Consider the following 16,360-nt stretch of genomic DNA (forward strand, 5'->3'; position numbering starts at 1 on the left):
TCCTCCAAGTCCTGTCCTCATGCCCCTTCCCCCATGCCCCCCTCTACCCAAGCCCTTCAAGTCACAGCAGGACTAAGTGCATCCTCCCCCACTGAGGCCAGAAAAGGCAGCGCTAGAGGGAAGGGATCCAAAGGCAGGCAGCAGAGTCAGAGAGAGCACCTAGTCCCATTGTTAAGGGACCCACATGATGACTATGCTGCAATCTGGACTCCCCCCCCCCCCTCATGTGTAGGGAGGGTCCAGATCTGGCCCATGCCAGCTCTTAGGTTGGTGGTTCAGTCTTTGTGAGCCCTCATGGGGGGCGGGGGTTGGTCTCTTCTTAATCACAGCTGATTCCTCATTCCCAGCTCACCTGCATCAATTATCACAGCAAGCAAAGATTCCAATTTAGTGGCTCTAGTCTTGGTAACGGTAATAGCCAATTCTTCAGCCCAGGATGACCAGAACCACAGGTTTTGTTGTTGTTGTTTTCCAGACAAGAGTCTCTCTGTGTAGCCTTAGCTGTCCTAGACTCACTTTGTAGATCAGGCTGGCCTCAAACTCACATCAATCCACCTGCCTCTGCCTCCTGAGTACTGGCATTAAAGGCATGCACCACCAACCGCAGCTGAACCACAGATTCTTAATTCAAAATAGCAAATAGCCCTGATAATAGTCTTTAAGAGACCCTCAAAAGTCCCTCTGATACTTCACAACCCAGGCCCTGTCCTGTTCTCCACATTATCTTGTAAGTTATCACGACAGCTCATTAAGCTCTGAGCACTCAATGGCTCAGTGGCCCCAAGTTCCACAGTCCTTTCACACCTCTCCCCAAAACACATGGTGTGAGTCTGTAGGCATGTTGTGTAAACTCTGATCCCCAGTTGTCCCCTGTTATGTCAATAAGGCAGCTTACAGTCAATCAATGAGCAGGGGAGAGAGTAGGGCTGGACTTCCTGCCAGCCAGGATGGGGAGGAAGTAGGGGACTCAGCCAGGGGACTGAGCACTCAGGGAGAGGTCCAAGGAAGATCGGGAGGAAGGAGCTGGAGCCGAGGAAAGCTACAAAGTGCAAGTATCACTGGGAGGTTTGCTGAGAGTAAGACAGGACGGCATAGATGCCTAAGAACAGACTTAAACTGCTCAAGATTGTTGTTGTGAAGCCTTGTATTATAAAAGAGTCTCAGCCTGGCGTGGTGGCGCACGCCTGTAATCCTGTCACTTGGGAGGCAGAGGCAGGCGGATCGCTGTGAGTTCGAGGCCAGCCTGGTCTACCAAGCGAGTCCAAGACAGCCAAGGCTACACAGAGAAACCCTGTCTCAGGGGGAAAAAAAAGCCTCAATTATTTGTGATAGTGAGGTTAAGAAGTAAGCTAAGAGAAACAAATACTGTTTTATAAGAATAACTTCGACACAGGTCTGTCACAGTAATATCCCACTCCTGGTACCAATTTCTGTAGCAGGGCTTCTACTGCCATGACAAAACACCACAATCAAAAGGAACTTGACGGGGCTGGAGAGATGGCTCAGTGGTTAAGAGTGCCACCTGCTCTTCCAGAAGTCTTGAGTTCAATTCCCAGCGACCACGTGGTGGCTCAGAACCATCTATAATGTAATCTGATACCTCTTCTGCAGATAAAGCACTCATATGCAATTAAATAAATAAATAAGAAAGAAAGAAACTTGAGGAGGAAATGGTTTGTTTTCAGCTTTCAGTTCTCAGATCACATTCTATCAGGGCAGGAACTCAAGGCAGAAACCTGGAGACAAGAAATGAAGCAGAGGCCACAGAGGGATGGTGCTGATGGGCTTGCTCCTGTGGCTTGCTCAGCCTCCCCCGCCCCTCTCTCCTCCTCCTCCTCCTCCTCTTCCTCTTCTTCTTCTTCTTTCCTTTCTCTCTCTCTCTCTCTCTCTCTCTCTCTCTCTCTCTCTCTCTCTCTCAGCAGGATGTCTCTTTGTAATCCTGTCTTACTGTCCTAGAACTCTCTATGTAGACTAACCTGGCCTTGAACTCAGAGAGATCTGCCTGCCTCTGCCTCCTGAGTGCTGGAATTAAGAGGTTTGCGTCACAGTGCCAGGCTCAGCGCACTTTCTTATGCAGCCCAGAAACACTTCCCCGGGGAAGGCACTGCCCGTACTGAGCGGGGCCCTCTCCTATCAATCACTAATCAAGAGAATACTCCACAGATTTGTCTAAGGCCTTTGGTTTGGTTGGTTTTGGTTGTTTGAAACAGGGTCTCATTATGCACACTGGCTGTCCTGGCACTCACTCTGTAGACAGACCAGGCAGGCCACAAACTCACAGAGCCCCACCTGCCTCTGCCTCCCAAGTGTAGAGATTAAAGGCATGTGCCACCATACATGGACAGGCCACGTCTATGGAGGCATTTTCTCAATTGAGGTTCTCGAGTTTCAGATAACTCTAGCTTGTGCCAAGTTGACAGACAAGCAAAGAAAACTAGTTAGCACAGGGGCCCTGTGAGGTGGGGTCCACACACTGGTGGGTGGGGGGACGCAGAAGGGAGCTCAAATATATATAAGCAATATGCTAGAGTGCCCACTTCTTAGGCAACTATGTGCTAAGCTGGAGAAGACCTGCAGGCCCAAGTGTGGTGAGACAAAATTTGGTCTAGGGAAGCCTGCCCAGACGGTGTGTGGGGTAGCCCTGGCAACCCATCCACTGTAGTCCTCAAGGTAGGAGCAGTGACTATTTTGGCTCTGGTAAACTTGGGTCAAAGAATATAAATTAGCTTCAGGGTGTCCCAGCTGGCTGAGCTTCCAAGACTCCATCTCTGGTTGGCACCTGGGCCATCAAAAGGTGATGGTAAGGTCTCAGCCTTTGATTTCTCTCAGAATTCTGTCTTCAAGACCGAGCAGAGCTCGGGAGGCAGAGGCAGGAGGATCGATGTGAGTTCAAGGCCAGCCTGGTCTACACAGGGACAGCCAAGGCTACACAGAGGGGGGAAAGAAAAAGACTGAGCAGGGGAGATTCTCCTTTGGCCTGGAATTATCTCCCAAAGGGAAATATGCAGCAGAGGTAAGGGGTCTGCTCATAGGCCCATGGGCAGCGTGTAAGGTGAGGCAGTAAAACTGGGAGAGGCCAAAGTGTGTGATTTATCTTTCACCCAAAACCTTGACCCTCCTTCAAGTGCTACAGGAGGGCCCCTAGGATCTTGCTGGACAATGAGGCAGGTCAACCAGGCCAGTCACTGAGGTGGCGTGGGTGGCGCCAGTCTGTGTGGCAGTTAAGCTCGGCCACTGACCCATTTTTCACCTTTCTTCTGTAACCCTACCCCCACCACTCAATGTGGCGTCAAGGGCTGGGGCTGTCTGGAGAGGTCTGTGTTTCACTTGACTGCGGCTTCAGTGTCAGCTGCTTTGATGGGGGATGGTGCAAAAGCCTTCTAGGGTCCATACGGAGCATACCGTGGTCCCTACTGAGTAAACAGAAGAGGGCCCAAAGAAGTAACTGGCCTCCCACTTGCCAATTACTGAGGTCCTGACCCACAGGGAGCCCTCTTTCCTTTCTGCCCTCAGCACCCTTGTTGGGCAGCCTACCTGCTGGATCAAGATCTGGAGCAATCAGGTCTTTTTTTCTAGAGCCCCAGGCCCTCAGGCTGTGGCATCAATGTGTTCTCCTCCACCCACGAGAGCAGGGAAACTAGTTTACACACAGAGAGACTGTTTTCAGGGCCTATCAGTGGGAATATTAAGGGTCAGGGTTCTATGAGAAAGCAGAGCAGGGATGTGGAAGAGGCTGGCACAGAAGTGTGGTCTGAATATCTATACCTGCAGATCCATAAACACCTCACTTACATTAGGAACTTCAGGGGCTGCTTCTCTGCATGGCCAGGCCTGTAATTTCTTCGCTCTACTAGTAAACAGCATTACTCTGTGCAGATTGGCTGAGGCTGGAAGCCAGCCACCCAGTATGGTGGGCAGCATCCGCCACACTCTCCTGAGCCACATATAGCGCATTCCCTGCCCAGGGTAAGGGCCTCTCAGCTTTGTCCTTTGGTCTTGTTGGCTGCTGAAGGGGCTGTAATCCCCAAGATGGAGACTCAAGAACGGGACTTAGGGCTCCACAAAGAGACAGATGGAGATGAGGAGATGAAAGATGAGAAAGATGTGCAGGGGCCAGCTCTGCACAGCAGTGCCTGGGCAGGTGGCCAGGATCAGGGTGGGCCTTGTCTGGGCGCCTGACTCTACCTGCGTCTGTCTGTCTCCTCTTCCTCCCCATTCCTGCCCCTAATCGGAGGTCATTAGCCACTTAGCTGTAATTTCCTTGGAATGTGCTGTCTCCAGATGAGCCCTAGTGGCTGGGGGCCCAGGAGCAAGGGAGTGGGTGTCTAGGTTGGAGTGGAAAACTCTAACGGAGGGTCCAGGTCACAGATACGGAAAAATCCATGCGGCCTGCCCAAAAGACAAGCAGCCAGGCTTTTTGCATGTACCCAGCTGTACCATGTGATTTTTCTCAAGTCTCCCAAGGTCATAGGCTTTGATACCCTACGGTTCATATCATGAGGTTCATAGGAGACACCTGGCATGGCTACCCAGCCTGAGCATGGTATACTATGGAAGGCAGACAGGCTGGAGCTGCTAATGTTCAGGTGGGGGCTAGCTTGAGGGTCCCAAGAGTGGGGAGAGCTCAGGGGAAGGTAATTTTCTTCTACATCCCGCCCCCCCCCCCCCATTTTGAAGCTGCTTTATGAAGTGGCCGAAATGTCTAGGTACTTGCCATCCTTGGCTGGGGACAGTGAGAGCATGGCCAGTGCTGTGCTGTATAGCCTTTGTTTGGCTCCTGATCCCAAGCCCTTGTGTTAGGGCAGCTGGAGGTGCCGTGCTATAATCTTTTTGCCAGGCCAGCTTCCCGCAACCTCAGTCTGACCCTTCTGCCTGCCAGGCTAGGTTGTCGAGGTGTATAAACATGGCCAGGAGCTCTTGACTGTCCTGGGAGGCCATTTCCAACATGAAAACACTTGATCGGAAACCCTTCCTGAGTCTGGTTTTAAGCCATAACCTGGTCAGCCCCTCCTAAGAGCAATGCCCACCTTGGTGCTGTAGTGTTCAGTCACAGCCTGATCCCTTGGTACCCTTGGCAGCCTGTCTTGGCCTTGAGCACAAACAAGAGCAGGATCCTCATGCCCTGAGGTGCATCTCAAGCTAGGAGTCGGACGGAGCAGGCAGGGACAGAGCAAGGCTGAGCCTCCAAGGGCTACATTTTAGGTGTTGTGTGGCTTTGCCAGTGCCAGTGCCAGTGCCCACAAGTACCCACCCTGTGCTCCCCTTTGGGAGTTCAACATACAGAAGAGGCCAGTTCATGCACGGGGCCTCAGAATATAGCCAGGTAGTCGGGCATGGTGGCACACGCCTTTAATCCCAACAATCTGGAGGCAAAGGCAGGCAGAGCTCTGTGAGTTCAAGGCCAGCCTGGCCTACAAAGAGAGTTCCAGGACAGCCAGGGCTACACAGAGAAACCCTGTCTTGAAAGACAACAGCAACAACACAACAGATATAGCCAGGTTAAAAAAAAAATAACAGCAACAACACAACAGATATAGACAGGTAATCTTGACTTTTTGTTTTGTTTTAAATATTTATTTATTTATTATGTATACAGCACTCTGCCTGCAGGCCAGAAGAGGACATCAAATCTCATTATGGATGGTTGTGAGCCACCATGCGGTTGCTGGGAATTGAACTCAGGACCTTTGGAAGAGCAGCCGGCAGAAGTTGCTTTTAACCTCTGAGCCATCTCTCCAGCCCTTTGTTTTGTAAGAACCCGTGGGTATGTCCGTAAGGTCCCCAGAGGTACCCTGAGTGTGCATATGATTTGTTTGTAGTGGAGGGAAAAGAGTATTTGTGTCTCCAGAGATCTCTGCTCCGGACCCAGGAAGAACCATGGGGCAGGTGTCCAGCGGACGGGGTCAAACTCAGGAGTGGACAGTTCTTGCCCTTGGGGATGGAAAGGCCCAGTGGCAATAGTCTTGCTGAAGTCAGAATGGGACATGTGGCTGCTCACGGCCTGACAGTAGGGTCCTGTGAGTACATGCCTGGCATCTGAGGCTCCCTGGGGGGGGGGGGCGGGAAGCCAAGGGAGAGGAGCTTCTCGGCCCAAAGGGGGCTCCTGGCCTGGGACGAGGGGCCTATGTTGCAGTGGAAGCCTTGTGTGGACTCTGAGTCCTGGGGCTCACTGACTGGTCTTGGCCAATCTGCCCCTGGGCTACCAATTGAGGCCTCTGTGGGCTGCAAGACCTCATGGCCCTACTCCCTCCAGGACGTTATATCTGGGGCCTCCTGCTGCCAGCCCCAGATCTCTCATAGCCTAGTTCTGAGAGCTGAGGCAGGTGGGCCGAGAAGCACACTCTGGTGTGGAAAATAGCCTTGGTTCTACCTGTGCTGGCTGCCTCCATTGGCATGCCTGTCTGCCTGTGTGTCTGGTGGTGGTTCCCGTGGGCCCTGACGGGAGGGTTTAGGAACAAAGGGTCTTTGTTTGGAAGGATTTAGGGCACAGCCCCTTGCTCTGGGGGCAGTGACTCACAGGTTCTTCTAGGAGATAACATCAGTTTTGCAACAGCCAGCATGCACACATGTGGCCCAGCCCCAGCACGAATCCAGCTTCACCTGCACCCAACACCCCTAAAACAACCCAACTGAGACCTGGAGATACTCGGTAGCAGCCCAAACGAGTAAACAAACAGGAAGCAAAGGGTTGGAGCCATGTGAACTCCATTTTCTGACACTGAAGTATCCCAAACAACTGTTCAGCCCCGAGCCTCAGCCGTCTCTCTGCCTTTCCAGATGCCTGGCTCTCCAAAGCACTTACAGGGGATTATTATTCAGGGCTGACAGGGCTGGAGGGCCCATCTTGTATACAGGGAGGTGGCAGGCGGGGAGAGGGGGCTAAGACTGACCTGCCACCACCTCAGGGACCACACGGATGTTCACTGACCATCACTTCCTCCCAGAATCATAAGTAGGAGGCTGTGAAGATGGACCAAAGTAAAGACTGGGTCAGCCAAGACCCGCAGACACCATAGAAGGGAGTAGCTGTGTGTCAGGTTTCCTTTTCCTTGGGTCACTGAGCACGGTCAGGTCCTGGCCTAGAGGAGAGGCAGAGTTTGATGCAGGCTCACAGGGCCTGCTGTCACAGCCAGCCTGGCCTCAGAGAGGCAGTTGCTACCTAGGGTATCTACAGTATGAAGCTGATGTGACCACACACGACAACCGGGAGCAGCATTCGCCACGAAAGCCAGCTTGGCTGAGCTGAGCTACGCGATGCTGTCAGAAAGCCCCAAGGCAATATTCTTCTGCAGCCCCGTCAGAGAAGGGAGCTACAGTCCATGGGAATACTGCTGGGGACACACTACGAGTCTTGGTGGCCACGCCTTGTGCAGTGGACCTGAGCCTAACTAGGAGCTGAGACGTGGGTGAGGCTCAGGTGGACCAGGTCTAGGTGTCTTGGCACTTGCCACCTCTCCCTTGTTTCACCCCAAGTCTCTTCGGTTCTCCCCACTGATTTTCATGGCTCCCTCATCTGCCATGGGGAGTCTCAGGGAATGAGGAGTGGAGCCCCGCTGAAGCCACCCGGGGCGCGGCAGGGGATGAGCTGTGATGGGACACGGCAGGGGATAAGCTGTGGTGGGACACGGCAGGGGATAAGCTGTGATGGGACACTGCCTGTGATGGGGCACTGCCTGTGATGGGGCACTGCCTGTGATGGGACACTGCCTGTGATGGGGCACTGCCTGTGATGGGGCACTGCCTGTGATGATGGGGCACTGCCTGTGATGATGGGGCACTGCCTGTGATGATGGGGCACTGCCTGTGATGGGGCACTGCCTGTGATGGGGCACTGCCTGTGATGGGGCACTGCCTGTGATGGGACACTGCCTGTGATGGGGCACTGCCTGTGATGGGGCACTGCCTGTGATGGGGCACTGCCTGTGATGGGACACTGCCTGTGATGGGGCACTGCCTGTGATGGGGCACTGCCTGTGATGGGGCACTGCCTGTGATGGGACACTGCCTGTGATGGGACACTGCCTGTGATGGGACACTGCCTGTGGTGGGGCACTGCCTGTGGTGGGGCACTGCCTGTGGTGGGACACTGCCTGTGATGGGGCACTGCCTGTGATGGGGCACTGCCTGTGGTGGGGCACTGCCTGTGATGGGACACTGCCTGTGACGGGACACTGCCTGTGACGGGGCACTGCCTGTGATGGGGCACTGCCTGTGGCGGGGCACTGCCTGTGATGGGACACTGCCTGTGACGGGGCACTGCCTGTGATGGGGCACTGCCTGTGATGGGACACTGCCTGTGACGGGGCACTGCCTGTGATGGGGCACTGCCTGTGACGGGGCACTGCCTGTGATGGGGCACTGTGCTGGCTCGTTTTATGTCAACTTGACACAAAACAAGAGTCACTGGAAAAGAATGAACCTTAGTTGAGAAAAATGCCTCCTTAAGATCTGGCTGTAGGGCTGGGCAGTGGTGGCGCACACCTTTAATCCCTGCACTTGGGAGGCAGAGGCAGGTGGATCGCTGTGAGTTTGAGGCCAGCCTTGTCTACAGAGTGAGTTCCAGTGCAACCAAAGCTACACAGAGAAACTCTGTCTTGGAAAAAAAAAATCTGCCTGTAGGACATTTTTAAAATTAGTGATTGATAGAGGGCCCGGTTGTGAGGGGTGCCATTCCTGGGCTAGTGGTCCTGGGTTCTGTAAGAAAGCAGACTAAGCAAGCCACAGGGAGCAAGCCAGTAAGCAGCACCCTCCATGGCCTCTGCATCAGCTCCTGCCTCCAGGTTCCTGCCCTGCTTGAGTTCCTGTCCTGACTTCCTTTGATCATGAACAATGAATAGGGAAGTGTAAGCCAAATAAACCCTTTGCTTCCCAGCTTGCTTTCTGGCCATGGTGTTTCATCACAGCAATAGTGACCCTAACTACTACAGGCAGGGATCCAGGAAGGATGCTTTTCATACGATGCATGATGTGGCCAGGGGGTGATAGGAACTGAGAGACGACAGAGGCAGGGACTGGTGGACACTGAGGGACAGAGTTAAAAGTGAGACTCACAGGAGGGTGTCTTACCCAGAGGGTGGGGCTGCTGGAGCCAAAGAATGCCAGGAAGGAGAAGACATGTGAAAGGTAAAAATGTGACCTCTCAAAAAAAGCTCTGTTTGCCTGAGGGTGGAGAATGTCTGAGCTTGGTGTTGTGTAGCACTGTTCCTGGGAAGGTGTAAACACGTGTTTACTTACCCAGATAGGGCCCTGGTGACAACTGGAAGTGAGGGTCCCACCAAAGTCCGATTTGGTGAACCAGTGGGGTTTATTAGGGGTACTTACCGGAGCAGAAATGGTTCAAAGACAGCTCCATCATCAAACGCCTATCACCGGCCTAGGTAACGCAGCTGGACCTCTGCAGTCCGTCCACAACCTTTAGAGAGGATTCTTTTTTTTTTTTAATATATTTTATTTAATTTTAATTTATGTGTGTTGGTGTGAGGGTGTCAGATCTTGAAGTTACAGACAGTTGTGAGCTGCCATGTGAGTGCTGGGAATCGAACCCGGGTCCTTTGGAAGAGTAGGCAGTGCTCTTAACCACTGAGCCATCTCTCCAGCCCCTTTAGAGAGGATTCTTTTCAGGTCACCCAGTTGATTTGAGACTCTTCCAGGTAGCTCAGATCTTTAAGAGTCTGTTTCAGCACCCTTGCACCTTATATATGTTTGGCAAGGAGAAACTTATTGAGTCTAGTCAGTTTCAGGATCATCCTGAAATCTTTGAGTTATTTACATCCTGAGCTTCCCAGACTTCCCTGTGGGGTGGAGTGTTTCCTTCCCCTAGAACATCCCGTCTTCCTTGCAGGATGTAGTGTTTAGCCTCCCTTTTAGCATCTTGTTATTTTACCTCCTTTCTTAAACATCCCTTGTTTTTACCAGCTTCCCTCCAAGATGGAATGCCAAGCCCTTGCTCTGCTCCAGGCACTGGACCTGACTAGAGATGGAGAGGGAATGAAGGAAAGAGACACACAAAAATGTTGGGTGAACTGGGCTCTGAGGTGGAGAAGCCACAGCACCCTGGAAGCGTGGCGTGTTTATTATATAGAAATGAACAGGGGGATGTGCAGCCTTAAGAGCTTGGGACATAGAGGAACCTGGTAAGATATTTACTAAGATATTTCAAGGGCCTGGGGAAGCCGTCACAGAATTTTTGCAGAGATTGGGATCAGCGCTTAGATAGAGCAATAGCAGATGCTGACACCAAACAGGCACTGAAACTCATTATGGCACATGAGAATGCTAGCACGGAATTTAAGAGGGCAATTAGACCCTTAAAGGAAAGAGGAGCTGCATTAGACGAATGGGTAAGAGAAACAGTTAATATTAGCTCTCCAGAACACCAAAATAATATTGTTGGATAAGCTATAGCCAGAGGTCCCGTAACACCCGGCGCTTTAATTGTGGCAGACTTGGTTATGTTCAAAGAAACTGTAAGGTTAAAAGTTCCAGCCGGGCATGGTGGCGCACGCCTTTAATCCCAGCACTCGGGAGGCAGAGGCAGAGGCAGGCGGATCCCTGTGAGTTCGAGGCCAGCCTGGTCTACAAAGTGAGTCCAGGACAGTGAAGACTACACAGAGAAACCCTGTCTTGAACCCCACCCCCCCCAAAAAAAAGAAAAGTTCCAGACCTCAGAATAACAGGTGCCCTCAATTTGGACTAAATGGTACTCGTAGGGCAGAACAAGGAGCATCTGGCCATGATGGCTGTGAGGTGCTGAGACATCCAGGGTACTATAGCCGATGTGGGGGAAGGAATTGTCAACCTAAAAGTGATGTGCAAGGTAATACCTTGTCGTCGTCGTCGTCGTCGTCGTCGTGAAATGGCAGGAGGGGCCCATTGGCTCAGGGCCCCACCAACAATACCAGCTAGATTACCCCGGCCAGTCCAGAAGTAACGGAATCACAGGAAAACGGGAATTAGGTATTACTGATCTAATGCATGTTACTGAAGGCAGCACAGCCTTGGATCTGGCCTCAGATACAGCCTGACTGTTACAAACTGAGTACTGGTGTTTACGGCCCTTTGCTTCCAGTAACAGGGGGAATAATTCTGGGAAGAAGTGGATTGACTTCTCAGGGTCTTATTGTACATCCTAGTATTATAGATGGGGATTGTAAAGAGGAATAAAAATTATGGCATGTTTTAAAAAGGAGATGCAAATTAATGCAGGGGATAGAATTGCTCAGCTGTTACTATTTCCTTACATTAAGGACAAAGCCGCTCCAGTAGAATGAACAGATGCATTCAGCAGTACAGGGAAACGTGAGTTCTGGCAAACAATGGTTAATGATCAGAGACCTAAATTAATAATACAAATGAATGGTGTTGAATTACAAGGTCTGGTCAATACTGATGCCAACATCACAATTATCTCAAGCAACGTATTGCATTCTTTAATCTCCTTTTCCTATTGTTTGGGTTAGTCAGATTGTAAGGGAGGTAGGCTTGTTTAATAAGTTCATAATAAAATATAGTTGTTAAGAAAATTGAGCCTACCCGGCATGGTGGCCCACACCTTTAATTCCAGCACTCAGGAGGCAGAGGCAGGAGGATCTCTGTGAATTCAAGGCGAGCCTGGTCTACAAAGTGAGTCCAGGACAGCCAAGGCTACACAGAGAAATCCTGTGTGTGTGGTCAGTCTAACTGACCAGATTTACTACATCCCTCCTCCCCCAAGTGTATGTAAGGTGTAAAGACCTGCTGAAAAACATTCTCAAACAAGCAGAGCCCCTAGAAGAGATAAAGCGGCAAAGAACAAACGAGCTGGTGGTTGGGGTTGTGGCCCTCAGACCAACTTAACAGTGTGTGCAAGACTCTCCAACCCGTTGAACTGCCTCCAACTTTTGCAACGTGCTTCAGATTTTCAGCTTTCACGAGCTGTCACCCATACTGTGGTGAGCTGTTGGTGATGCAGCTGTTTTTGAGATTCTTTTTGTTTGCTTGTTTGTTTTCGAGACAGGGTTTATGTTATAGCCTTGGCTGGCCTTGAACTCAGAGATCCACCTGCCTCTGCCTCCAGAGTTCTGGGACTACAGGCATGTGCCATGGTGCTCAGCTTTGAGTGATTTCTTATTCTGTAACTAACCCTTCATTCACATTCCTGTTAAGTAACCCCAGTAACTCATTGGTTTACCAAACTGGATTTTGGTGGTATCTTACACTTTGGTCTGTCACTGGTTGTTTTCTGGGTTAAGTAGATTTCTCCCTAGGAATCACACGACACCCCGAATAGTTAGCAAAAATAAGCTCACCACTTTTAATCCCACACAGGGAGGCAGAGGCCAGCCTGGTCTACAAAGCAAGTCCAATACAGCCAAGGCAGGCTGGAGAGATGGCTCAGCCATTAAAGGCTAGGCTCACAAGCAAAAATATAAGAGTTCGGTTCCCAGCACCCATGGCTGTCTCTCCAGACACACACACACACACACACAGAGCCATCTAAGGCTACACAGAGAAACCGTCTCAAAAAAACAAACAAACAAGCAAACATAATGCCTCAATGCTATATCTGGGTTTTTTCATGGGTACCAGGGAGAGAGATCAAACTCCAGTCCTCCTGATTACAGGGTGCATGCTTTCCTGACTGAATCGTGGCCGCCTATGGTCTCCATGTTGTTCATTCGGAAGGACAGAGACCTAACTATTCCTTAAGCAATTCCAAGGTTAAGGTGAAGCACCCAGGTGAAAGTGATTGGCCTGAACCTCAGCCTTGCTATCAACATCCCTAGAAAGCCACCGGTCCTGTGAGGACATGGCCCCTTTAAGCCCCACTCGATCTCACAAACTCTTACCTAGGAGCAACATATACACAGGGCAGTTCATCCTCTCGTCAGGAGCCCAGCACAAAGTGTCCTGGGCCTCCTAATCTGGTCCTTACAGGCCTCAAGACTTGACTACCTCACATCATGAAGATAGGAATCAGAGTTGAGAACAAGAACATCCTTCTTTCAGATGCAGGGCTTTACCCTCCAGTCCTGAATAGTCTACTTTAAAGGAGTAACCCAGCTGGGCATGGTTTTAAAGAAGGGGCGGGAGGAAACAAAAGATAGGAAAAGGAAGACTCCAAACGTGCTCAAGTTTACAAACTAAAAACTTACAAGGCAAGTTGATGACAGTTAGGGCATGTCTCTCCCCACCCACAGTACCACAAATGGGGCAGTCAAGGCTATCCCAGATTGTCCATTTATCCACAGAGCACTTTACTTTTTATTTTTATTTTTTGGTTTTTCCAAGACAGGTTCTATGTAGCTATGGCTGGTCTCAAACTCAGAGATCCTCTGCCTCCCAAGTGCTGGGATCAAAGGCATGTGCCATCATGCCCAGCTCTGTTTTTCTAAGTATACTTTCTTTTTTTTTTTTTTTTTTTTTTGGTTTTTCGAGACAGGGTTTCCCTGTGTAGCCTTGGCTGTCCTAGACTCACTTTGTAGACCAGGCTGGCCTCGAACTCACAGTGATCCGCCTGCCTCTGCCTCCCGAGTGCTGAGATTAAAGGCGTGCGCCACCACGCCCGGCTATACTCTCATTTTTTTAACATTCAAAAGGGGTATGTAATATTCTTAGTTTTTGTGGCTGGAGTGCTAGGAATAGCAAATACTGTTTCCTTAAGGGAGAATTTGGTAAGTCTTAACTCGGGACTCTTGGAACTTTGTTGAGTGAGAAACAGGGAACACGAAGACGTTTGTGGAAGCTTATATTCATCACAGCATAAAAACTGTGTTGTATAACTCAAAAGCCTTTTTGTGCGACTTGAAATAATATGCTTGAGTTTGGTACTAGGCAGCTTTGGTAAGAGCAAGGCCTTAGAAACAAGCCCACTGGCAGCTCAAATATGAGCCTAGCCAGGACTGGCCTAGCTATGCCAATGAGCTAACTCCAAGGTGGCCCTGGTATGGCAGTCCAAAGCTGCTGCCCAGGGAAATACAAACAGAAAGTTGGGGATGGTCTCTAGGATCGAACTGCCAGTGCTCCTGTGACAAGGCTTCTATAGCCTGTGTTGAGACTCTTTGTGGACCTGGCCCCAGTGACCCCTGAACTGCTGGCACCGATGCTACGCCCACTTAACCCTGCCTGTCAGTGCTAGGCATTGGCTTATGCTCTCAAGGGCTGTCCTTCCATCCAGTCGAAGGGCTTCACAGTCAACAGTGGCTGAACCTGCACGCTTGAAATATATTCACTGGAGATTACCCAGTGGAACCCAGCAGCAGCACCGCTGCCCCCAAAAAACCTGTTCCCCGCTTGGTGAGACATCTGTTTAACTTTTATATTAGCATGATACTGTAAGGAATGTTTGTGTGAATAAACCATTTTGAAAGAGAAACTTTGTGTGGACAAAGTGCCTTACAGTCCATAGGCTCATGACCTCCGAAAGCTTTTAAGTCTGTTCAGAAAACAAAAGGAAGGGGACTGACTTATGTGTAAACCCGAAAGAGAAATGGACAATTTAAACATTCTATGTTTTAAACACATCCAGCAGTGGGGTTGGCCACTCAGCCTGTTGACAGATTAATCCACAGTTACATGTTCTGACACAAGTATTTTTCTTAAATAGTTAAAAAGTAATAATTTAAGACTTGCACTCTTTTTTTTTTTTTTGAGACATGGTTTCTCTGTGTAGCCCTGGCTGTCCTGGACTCAACTCTGTAGCCCAGGCTGGCCTCAAACCCAGAGATTTTCCTGCTCTACACAAGCTTACAATATTTATAAATAGGTTCCAAGCAAACAGAATTATACTTACTAAATTCTATCCACAGAGACAAAAATACTACTTCTAAGCTAGTTGACTTGGAAAATCAAGTCTCAGACTTGTATATGACAAAGGGTAAAAACAGGAGACACGACAGAATGGAACTTTGTCCAAATAATACAGTGACAATTTTGGCAAATGGCATTTTGATGGTAATATACAAATGAGTTCGACAGTCTGCAGGTCGGTCTGTGAACATTCAAGATGGGCAGTGAGCTGTAGAGCCCAGTAGGGGCAGAATGAGGGCACTACAAGCTCATCAAGAGGAGGGCCCTGCCCTTACACTCCAAATAGCTCATAGGTGGCATTACACTGGCCATGGAGTGTGTGTGTGTGTGTGGTGCAGATACAATCTCCAAACCCATAACCAGATGCCCTTACACAGGCCTTACACAAGACCAAGAATGATGGGCACACGTGGCAGATGGCTAGCTGTCTCTGGCCTCAACACTAATTGGATAAGCTAGGCTCACCCCAGATAATTGGCCAGATTGTCCAGGCAGCATGGCCTGTTTCAGGAGAGGCCACAGCACCTGCAATTACATCACGGAATGCCCTCCTTGCGCTGGCAGCACTGGGAGGGTGGCGCTGACCAGTCATAGACATAGGAGAGGCGCGACTGCACCTCCTGCTTGCACAACTGTCCCCTGTGCAGCAACATCTGTTGCTTCTCCAGCATGTCCTCCGGGCTCTGTTTGTGTGTCACCAGGTACTGATTGCTGCAGCCTCGAGATTTGTACTCCGTGTCGAAGCGTGGGTCATGCTCCCGCTGCACATCCACCGGTGCCAGCCAGGCGCCCAGCGATACGTCTTCACTGTGCCACAAGCGCAGGTATTCGCGGTTGAGGCGCAGGTAATGCACCAGGTCCGCAGAGAGAACGTACCCACCGCCCAGAGCGTAGGGCAGGTAGTAGTCGCAGAGTTGCCAGGCAGCTTCTCGCCAGCGACCTCCGGGCTTGACGCGCCCGCGCCCAGAAAAGAAGCCCCAGTAGAGGCGCCGGCGGCGGGCAGGCTCGCGTGCGCGCAGCTCCACCAGCAGAGCGTCCAGGCGCGCAAAGGAGTCGTCGTCCGCCTTGAGCACGAACTCGAAGTCCACGTGCTCGTCCAGCCAGGTCAGCATGGCCAGGACCTTGGCCGTGAGGTTCTCGTAGGCGTCGCGCAGGCCGGGCAGCAGCAGCAGGTCGCCGTGCTGTGCTTGCTCCAGCTCCAGGGCGCGCCGCTCCTCCGAGCCCAGGCCGCCGGTGCCCACGGCGAAGCGCGCCCACACGTCCACGGGGCCGCCGCGCCTCGCCCGCGACAGCCACGTGTTGCGCACGGCGCTGCGGCGCTCGATCGCGCGGGGCGCGCTGGCCACGAGCACCGCCAGGAAGGCCTCGGCGCGGGGCCGAGCGGCGCCGGCGGCCGCGGCGGGCGCGTCGCCCTCGGCAGCGCAGCGCGCCAAGTACAGCAGAGCGGTGCTGCAAAACGCCAGGCAGCCCAGGCCCAGCACCGCCCGGCGCCGCCAAGCGCGCCTGAGCACCTTCATGGCGCGGGCGGGCGGGCCGGCGGGAGGTCGCCGAGCGCGCAGGCGCGACGGGCTGG

General features: G+C 51.5%; 1 protein-coding gene across 1 annotated transcript; it reads right to left on the reverse strand.

The window, feature by feature from the left end:
* Positions 1-14,278: 14,278 nt before the first annotated feature.
* Positions 14,279-16,341, reverse strand: B3GALT6 (beta-1,3-galactosyltransferase 6). Its single transcript, XM_084787987.1, has one exon. It carries the CDS (start codon positions 16,302-16,304, stop codon positions 15,324-15,326), a length of 981 nt encoding a protein of 326 aa, XP_084644113.1. The 5' UTR covers positions 16,305-16,341; the 3' UTR covers positions 14,279-15,323.
* Between the last annotated feature and the right edge of the window lie 19 nt (positions 16,342-16,360).

This window comes from Acomys minous (genome assembly GCF_964271855.1).
Source record: "Acomys minous genome assembly, chromosome: 6".
Classification (NCBI taxonomy): domain Eukaryota; kingdom Metazoa; phylum Chordata; class Mammalia; order Rodentia; family Muridae; genus Acomys; species Acomys minous.